This window comes from Hippocampus comes, unplaced genomic scaffold, assembly GCF_001891065.2.
Source record: "Hippocampus comes isolate QL1 unplaced genomic scaffold, H_comes_QL1_v1.1 scaffold132, whole genome shotgun sequence".
Taxonomy (NCBI): domain Eukaryota; kingdom Metazoa; phylum Chordata; class Actinopteri; order Syngnathiformes; family Syngnathidae; genus Hippocampus; species Hippocampus comes.
In genome coordinates, this window is record NW_017805467.1 from 4,027,028 (window position 1) to 4,036,849 (window position 9,822).

Sequence of the window (9,822 nt, forward strand, 5' to 3'; positions counted from 1 at the left end):
CTCTCAGATCTCAAGGCTAATTTTACTTGCAAGGCTGTTCCCAAAATGCAATCGGAGCTTACATTAAGTATTGAGCAGCAAACTTGTGTTTTTCCAAAGTGATGAAGCTTTTGCATCTCATTGTACTAACTTAAATTGCATATCACGGCAGACATCTCAAAATACATAGTCTTCTGGGGGCTAAGCATATATTAATACATTTTGGTAGAGAGGAATATAGGCCTACTGTCATATAGGTTATGTTATCGGGCATCCTTCTAATTCCCTTGAACAACCAAGATTGAACTTTTGAACTCTTTATAATTTCTATTATCTAGTCCAGTTAAAGTCCAGGGGAGGAAGCCCCATCATAGTAAAGAGTATACGAATGTGATGTGTGTAGTTCTTCATAGCCTCTTCATTTTGCTCTCAAAGTACACGGAATTGATGGATTTTTAACAGAATGTAGAAAAAAATTCTCCCGGGGGGGCATGCCCCCGGACCCCCTAAAGGGGCTGTGTTCCCCTTGGGGCTAAGCCCCCCTTGTTCTTGAAACCTAGTGACGCCCCTGGACACAATATTGACTTCCCTTGAGGGTTTAACCTCCTTACTAGGTGCGGTCAAAAACCATCATCAAAATAGGACATTTGAAATTCAGATTGAAAAACACCATCATTGACTAAAACAGAACAAAACTAACTAAATAAATAAATATGAAGTATGAGTATGAAAACAAACATGTAAATAATACGGACTTTCTCACACAAGTGTCTCTCGGGGCCCACCAGCCAGTAACTACTACGACTAGGTACTTAATACGGGGTTTCTGACAGTAATATGTTCCGTTACAACGTAACAACAAAAATGTGCTTTATAGCTGCTATGGGCCCATGCCAGTAATCTGCCTTCACTTTTGCATTTTTGATTATGTGCAAATCAAATCATCATCGTGTTCAAGACTGGCGCAAATCTAGTGGGGCGCGAAGTGTAAATCTGCACAAAGGCGTGTTAGGTGGTAGTAATTTCGCAGACGCGCACAAACCACTGTAGAAAAAAGGAGCCGGCTTTATTCGCTAGCAATTAAAATGGCTCCTCGCATTCCCATCAAATGTTGCACATCTCGCAAAGATACCTGCGCATATTTGTGGTTCCGCACCTGCAGATTCATCTGCGGATTTTTTTCACAATAGTTTTTAAAATAAAGTATATTTGAATATGTTTTGGGGCAAACAAGGATGTGAGCCTTGCGCTTACACAAACGTTAGGGTACAGCAGCATTTATGCATGTGCTGTCTACGAAAAAGAGCCCTCAAACTTGATTAAAATTAAAAGGAGAGTCCAATCTTTGCGTGAATGTATTCTGTTATAATAAATATGAATAAATAGGCTGCGATTGGCTGATGGCCAGTTCGGGGTCTATCCTGCTGCTGACCCGAAGTCAGGGATTGACTCCAGCACATCAGCTATCCTGATGGTGATAGGCGGTACAGTCAAAGAATGGATGGTTACATTGGTTCATTTATTCAAAATTCCATCATGCACCCCATAAGATGGAAGGTAGCACTTGTAGGTAACTCGTTACGGCCTGCGGAGTCTCTGTGAGGCTTAAGATCTGACTCCGTGCTGTCCAATGCAATTACGAAAATCAAAGCATGGCGTCCAAAATTAATCACATTCTGCGATATGACATGTCACTGTTCTCTGTAAATTTCTGTCAAACTAAATGTACACAAAGTAAATGCTGTAAACTTGGTTGTTTTTCAAGCAGTGTTTGGGAAACACTGACCTTGAATAAAACTAATTATCCAGTGTGACCAGCAGAGAGCGCACTGGGGCCACTTTTCAACTTGTTGAGACCAAGTGTGAAGTACAGTATAAATTGAATGGCATGTTTTAAATTTAATAAATATTATAAATTGATTAAAATCGACTTTCATGTGTGTTTTAATTGTCCAAGTCATTCTCAACTTACGGTCATAATGTCAATTTTTAAAAATTGCTTGCTAGTGGAGGCCCTGTTTGGAGACTGATTGGCAGGTCTGCCTCACAGTGCAATGGTCTTGAATTCGAATCTGGCCCTGGGCTTCCTGTGTGGAGTTTGCATGTTCTCCCCGTGCCTGCGTAGGTTTTCTGGGGTTTCCTCCCACATTCCAAAAACATGCAGGGTAGGTTTATTGAACACTCAAATTGCTCCTAAGTGTGATTATGAGCACGAATTGTTGTTGTCTACGTGTCCCCTGTGATTGGCTGGCTCCAGCATGCCCGCGGCCTTTGTAAGGAAAACCAGATCAGATAATGCAGTGGTGCCAAACTCAGTTTTGTCGCGGGCCACATCATAATTACGGTTTCTCTTGGGAGGCCATTTTGACTGTGAATTTTGGAGAACCATATACATTTTTAACCACCTCTACATATTACATACACAGCGAACAACAAATAAATGGATAACTAGTTTCGACATCAGAAGTCAAGAATAATGGATCGTTCAAACATTGTGATTATTACATTATGTATGACAATTCGAAATTGTGTTTCAGACTTTATCAAGCACCGTGGAAATTGACATGCTTGAATTGCTTTCGTGGGCCAGATAAAATGATGTGGCGGGCCAGATCTGGCCCCCAGGCCTTGACTTTGACACCTGTGAGATAATGGATGGATGGATGGATGCTTGCTATTTATTTTTATTTTTTTAATGGCTGTGCAGATCCTCAGTCAACCAGGTCGTGGTAATCCACAGAAGTTGAATCAAGACAGCTGGACTTTTCTTGTTTGTTGAGTGGAACCACTATTTCTGTAATTTACTCACCAAAGGACGTTAACTTTCAAATTTAGTTCCGAGCAGACGTGAGCGACGTCATCGTCATGCTTGCTGTGATCATGACATCTCTGAACTGGTAAAATGAGACTTAGAACCGGTCTTATTTCATCTGTAACTGCTTCAAACAAACAAAAAAAAAAGCGTACGTGAGAACTGAGGAAAAGATTTTCGGCATACTTACAACATATCTACCAAGCTCATTCTTTGTCTTTGTGACAGGCATTTTTAAAACATACATCTGACTATGGAGAGTTGTTTCCTTCAAATATTTGACTTTAGCCCAAAATTCTGTTATGTTATGAGCATGACGTTCTTTTGCTTGTTTTTGTCTTGTTGATTTTGTTTTATTTCATGTGTTCTTAAACTTGAAATTTTACTCAATTTTATAACCATAAATCAGGACTCAGTGTGGAAGCCAAACACTCCTTTAAATCCCTGCCTGCTTTAAAACCCGAGGTTACATATCCTGACAACTGAATTTTGGTACAGCTTTCAAAACTTGAGACCGGCCTTTGAAACCTTTGACAGACAGCCAGCTCTATAGGAAGAGTCCTGCTAGTTAAGAATTCCGTTCATTTATGGAAGCCACTGTGCTCATTGGAACCTTCAAAGCAGCAGATTTTTTTTTCTGTACCCTTTCCCGGAGTTGTGCCTTGAAATAATCCTGTCGTGGAGTTCTCCAGACAATTCCTTGCATTTGATGTTTGGCTTCTGCTCTGACATGCACTGTGAGACCTTATATAGAGAGTTGTTTGTCGTTCCAAATCATGTCCAATCAACTGAATTTATCGCAGGTGGAATATACATTTATTCCATTTTGGAATGAGGCTGTAACATAAAATGTGGAAAAAGTGAAGCGCTGCCAACACTTTTCCGGAAGCACTGTATGTGCTGCTCGTTACAAAGTGTTTTCAGAAGTCTGCCTGGCACCGATGTGTGTCGGCGTACTTTCAGGTGTTTGTGAGGAAATGTGCTGTCTGAAGGAGAAGACCCTCCCAGCAGCCCGTGAGGTCATTTCGAGTATAGAACGGATCTGCCAATTATGACGAAGTTAGCCGGCCTCTTGTCAGCCTATAAAAGCAGCAGCAGTCCAAAAGTTACGCAGGATTTACACAGAGCCTCTGATGCTTGGTAGGTTGTGCTGTTTCCACTACAAAAAAAAGAAATAAAAAAAATAATAATTTGTCATGTTGCTTACTTTCAGGTACAAAAGAGAATGTCTTGGACTCCTCTCCGTTCACTTATTCTGTTGGCTTGTTCCTTGACTCCAGTTCTCAGCCAAAGTGAGTATGATACTTTCGTTACACGTGGACATTTAGGTGCATGCTGTGACTAAACAAATCATGAATGATATGTTTGTTGTTCTCACGTATGTTTACCTTGGTGGTAATTATTTACCAGACAACGAGTCCTCTTTGTGCGGTCATCTCTTCTGCTGTCCATTTTCCCGTAACTCAATGCTCTCTTCCCATAAACAGACAGTTGCAAGGAAAGATGTGGCAACGAGTACTACCGAGGTTACCTGTGCCAATGTGACTACAACTGCATGGCCTACGGCGAATGCTGCCTTGACTTTGAATCTCAATGCACCACAAGTAAGGTTGAACCCTCAACAATTGTTTTGCTGAGAGGCAGACTAGGTGGATATTTGATCATACTCTCAATTGATGAAATGATGGTTAATTTATAAGCTTTAAACAATATACAGCCACTCAAATTTAGTCTCACTGGTCATAATATTGGCAAAGTGCAACCAGAAAAAAAAAGTAAACTTTCGAAAATGTGCTATGTTTTATTGTTACCCTTGTAAAGTCCCGTATTTATAATATTTTATAATAATGACAATAAGTACCAGCATACCGGATCTTATTGGTATCTACTGGTGTACCTAAAGTGTCCGCTGTTGTGCTAATGGTCCTCAAGAGTAAAAATAATGTCACTGGATATGTACGACAGTCATTTGGTGTAGCTCACTTTGCAGGTTTGTCATGTTGCATTTATCTACCACAGAAAACTCCTGTAAAGGTCGATGTGGGGAAACATTCAAGAGAGGCCAACTGTGTAGCTGTGACTCTGATTGTGTTAAATTCAAGCAGTGTTGTCCAGATTACAAGATCCACTGTGATGCAAAAGGCAAGCTTTGTCCAGTCTTATTCAGCATGATCAGCGTAGCGTTTCTCATCCACAAGACACAGCAGTAAACACGGTGCATTTGCTGTGACTTGAATTCATGACTTTGAGAAACATTAACTTGCATGAACGAAACAACAACATAAAGAATTAGGACAGGCAAGAAAGGTAGAAATAGTCGTGCAGAGCAAAGCACTTCTACCTGACAACAAGCATGTAGCATGCAATGCATCCACACCAACACATTGCGTTGATACAATTTTCTGTTTGAACAATGAGAGGAACAATGAGAGGAAAACAATGGATCATCCAATGCATCAGCGCCAGGGACGAGTAGTACATGTGATAATGTAGTTGCTAAAAATCCCAAAGGTATTTTTACCTTGACAAAAGGCTTGACTCAAACAAAATATACAGTGTTTGTGTAATGTAAATACATTGTTTGTAGTACTGCATATGGTGATCTGGCTAATATTTTTCATCACTATTCCAACAGAGGAAACTGCAAATGAAGCAGAAGACCCGTTTTTGCCACTCAGTGGGGGAAACACTGAAGGTAACAATTTGAAATTTTGTCCAATATTCCAGGCGTGAATCTCCACTTTGGCATTTCTGTGTTGAGTTTGCATGTTCTCTCCTTATTTGGGTTGTCCCTGAGTATCGCCAGCTTCCTCACACATCCAAGAAACCTTTCATGCTTCCATATAAAGCAGTGGTTCTCAATTATTTTCTGTCATGCCCCCCCCCCCAAGAAGAAGAAAACATCTCGCCCCCCCCCTCGTAACATAAATACCTGTAGTATCATTTGTCTATAAAATTCTTATAAGTACACCTCTGCATAACACTGTATCCTTTTAACGTGTAAGAGAACAAAAAAAAGAAATATGGACCAACTTACAACAAAGAATAGCTTTATTAACTGTAACAGAAAAGATTTAAAGTGCATCTGAAATTCAAAAGCAAAATGAAATCTCACCATACGATACAGAAAAATAAAATTCCATAAAATCAATCAATAACAATGCATTCAAACTGATCACCAACATTAATTCAGGAGCACAATCTTAATAAAACCTTTAACCTGCAAAACAAAAATATATAAAACAATTTCTGCTGATTTTTATTTTTTTTATCAAAGATGATGTCTGGATTAATGGCAATTTAATAATATTTAAAATATTCAGCACGTTTTCTCTGAAAAAAAAACTCTTATCAATGGGATTGGGGTGTAATGTCTTTAAGTGACGCCTTAATAAAATTCATTTGGCTTCATGCAGTCGGCTGTCTTTCCTCCCACCGCAGTCACAGTGAAGCCAAGCGCTCGCTACATACGCTTCGTAATATTTCCTCGTCTTCGCTTTCGGTAGACCTTCTCATTTCTCCGTCGCTCTCTCCGTCTGTCGACACTTCATACTCATACTCTGTGCCGTGTGCAAAGCTTGCATGCTCAGTGCGAACAAAACACCGAGCGAATGCTCCCTGCGCACTCTGCCAAGAAGAGCGCCACTGCCCTCTAATGTAGTCGACGTGCAATTGCACTTTATTCTAGGACAGTTAAAAATAAATATATAAATAAATAAATAAATAAATAAAATTAAAAAGCATGTTGCCCAAGGCCAAACGTGCCCCCCTTGACGGACCCTCGCGCCCTCCCAGGGGGGCGCGCCCCACTATTTGAGAACCACTGATATAGAGTGTGAGCGGGAATGGTTGCTTTTCTGTATGTGACTGGCGGCCAGTCCAGGGAGCTCTCTGCCTCTCACCGAAAGTTAGCTCGGATAGACTTCTTTTCTTAATAGATCAGATGAAAAATTGTTGTCAAACTGCATGTTGTTTGACCTATAACCCAAATGAAGTCAAGTTCTATTGATGATGGATAGATGGGTGAAAAGATGGTTTGTCCTCCGAAATACGCTTGGGCTCATGTGGTTTTAATATGAGCGAGCCTTAATTATTAAAATGATGTTCCTGAGCAATTGTGGTTCTTTTGCTGTGGTTTGGTCACCAAGCAGAACGGGCCAAGAAGCACAAGCTTGAGTGGCCAAAAGTAACACAAGAGAGCAGTGCTGTCATAGTGTGGGAGGCTAATGGGCACAGCTTCACATGCAAGAGAGAGAAAGCAAAAGAGGATGGCAGGATTTAGGCAATAACAACAAAAGTATTGGAACATGCCGCATAATCTGATAACTGGTAATTTACCAGTCAGGGATGGATAAAACCACTAGTTTTGGGGAGGGCTTTTTCCTTTTCCGCATACCTGCACCACCAGTATGCAATGCAAGGTCCCATTAAGGTATGCTTGGATGTTTTTGGTGTTGAAGAAGTGGTCGAGTTCAATATCAGTGAACCTCTGCCCTCACAAACGTTCTGGATGGATGGACCAAATTTTCCACAGACATACTCCAACATACTCCAAGAGTAGATCAAATCCATATGTTCTTCCATGTTTTGCTCCCTGACAGTTAATAGCCTGGGAGTTCCATTACGTCTTCCTAAGTGTGAATGTATTTTGAAAGTATTCATTCAGGCGTAGGAGTTTAGACATGAAATGTGTATTCTGCTCATATTTAGTCTAGTAAAACCTCTGCCGTGGTCTTTTGTGTTTCTTAACAATATTTGATGAAAATAATGCACTGAAGTGTGTCTTCTGCCATATTTAGTCTAGCCTGTAAAACATTCTCACGCCCGTAGTAAACCAGGCGCGTCCTTGGAGCCATCTGTTAGCCTTGACACACTACTTCCTGGAGACTTTGTGGAGACGGGTTGATACAAGCAAAGAATCGGTTTAGGAAACAAGTGAACATGGCGGAAGACACACTTCAGTGCATTATTTTAATCAAATATTGTGAAGTAACACAAACGACCACAGCAGAGGTTTCACTCGACTAAATATGAGCAGAATACACACTTCAACATCTGCATCATTTGTTTCTTAATTTTCGATGACATCTAAGAATGAAGTTGGTGAGTCCAATATCATTTCCACAAGATGTTGCCAATGATGGTGAGCTGTTACGTTGGGGAAATAAATGAGATTTTTCACATGTAATCTGACATGAAATTGACATTGAAGTGTAACAGTGTCTACACGCAATGACATTGTCCACATAGGTACGGACACCGAGACCATTCCCAGCGATTACCAATCCAACACTCCAGATCGTATGGAAAGTGATATGCCAGACAGCACTGGCAGTTATGCGTCATCTCCATTTGAGCCGCTGGAAGCTATCCCCACTCAAGACACCTTGATCAGAGACACTCTAAAGGCGAGAGCAGAAGCAGTTCCATCGGTGACAAGCCCTTCACGAGATGTGGTCAAGTCAACCACCGTGGACAGGGCTGATGGAGTCACTTACACTGAGAGTGAAGGTGTGTAAAGATTCCGGTATGATGGGCTGGAACTTGAGGTTGATTTTGATCTTCATAGGAGTAGAGAAGATGGATTTGCACCTCAACGGATGAAGCCGCATTCGGTAGAGAAAATCAGCTATTTTAGCTGAATCTCAAATGAACGTTATCTGACAGTCATAGGAGGTCAGGTCAGGATCTGGAATCTTTGAAATTGAATTAGTGAACTACTGAAACTTTACATGTCAGAAATTCAGTATACTTGAGTTACTGGACTACTGTAAATACCCTCATGACAGATGAGTCAATCTACTTTATTTGTTGTTCTTGCGCTTTCAGATAGCAGAAGAAATCCTACCACCGTGTCAGACTCCAGAACAACATTTCCACAAGCCACCATGGGAGCTAAGCGAGTTTCCAACCAACCCAGTTGGACTTCAGCATCCCAAGCAGAACCTTCTCCCACAGGTGACAACAGACCTTCACAACCAGAATATCCCTTTCAAGAGATGTCCACACCTCGACTGCCATCAGAACACACACAAGGGTCATCCAGATATTCAGATTCACCAGATCCTTCACGAGGGTCTTCCACATCTTCAGCGCAACCAAAGGCTTCACAAGAGTCATCCACACCTTCACACCCACAAAAAAACTCACAAGAGTCTTCTACATCTTCAGGACCACCACCAGAAACATCATCCAGACTCACAACCAGAATATCCCTTTCAAGAGATGTCCACACCTCGATTGCCATCAGAACACACACAAGGGTCATCCAGATATTCAGATTCACCAGATCCTTCACGAGGGTCTTCCACATCTTCAGCACAACCAAAGGCTTCACAAGAGTCATCCACACCTTCACGCCCACAGAAAACCTCACAAGAGTCTTCTACATATTCAGGACCACCACCAAAAACATCACATGGTTCATCCAGACCTTCACAACCAGAATATCCCTTTCAAGAGATGTCCACACCTCGATTGCAAACAGAACACACACAAGGGTCATCCAGATCTTCAGCTTCACCAGATCCTTCACAATGGTCTTCCACATCTTCAGCACAACCAAAGGCTTCACAAGAGTCATCCACACCTTCACGCCCACAAAAAACCTCACAAGAGTCTTCTACATATTCAGGACCACCACCAAAAACATCACATGGGTCATCCAGACCATCACAACCAGAATATCCCTTTCAAGAGATGTCGACACCTCGATTGCCATCAGAACACACACAAGGGTCATCCAGATCTTCAGATTCACCATATCCTTCACAATGGTCTTCCACATCTTCAGCACAACCAAAGGCTTCACAAGAGTCATCCACACCTTCACGCCCACAAAAAACCTTACAAGAGTCTTTTACATCTTCAGGACCACCACCAGAAACATCACATGGGTCATCTAGACCTTCACAACCAGAATATCCCTTTCAAGAGATGTCCACACCTCGACTGCCATCAGAACACACACAAGGGTCATCCAGATCTTCAGATTCACCAGATCCTTCACGAGGGTCTTCCACATCTTCAGC

The 9,822-nt window shown here is 41.5% G+C and overlaps 1 protein-coding gene across 1 annotated transcript in view; it reads left to right on the plus strand.

Moving 5' to 3' along the window:
- Positions 1–3,809: 3,809 nt before the first annotated feature.
- prg4b (proteoglycan 4b) overlaps positions 3,810–9,822 on the plus strand; it is a 16,060-nt gene continuing 10,047 nt past the window's right edge. Inside the window, exons 1-7 of the mRNA XM_019875272.1 lie at positions 3,810–3,931; positions 4,005–4,083; positions 4,279–4,395; positions 4,811–4,933; positions 5,427–5,486; positions 8,042–8,302; positions 8,621–8,978. Of these exons, the coding sequence (XP_019730831.1) occupies positions 4,017–4,083; positions 4,279–4,395; positions 4,811–4,933; positions 5,427–5,486; positions 8,042–8,302; positions 8,621–8,978 (986 nt within the window). The 5' untranslated portion in view covers positions 3,810–3,931; positions 4,005–4,016. The remainder of the gene's footprint in view (positions 3,932–4,004; positions 4,084–4,278; positions 4,396–4,810; positions 4,934–5,426; positions 5,487–8,041; positions 8,303–8,620; positions 8,979–9,822) is intronic.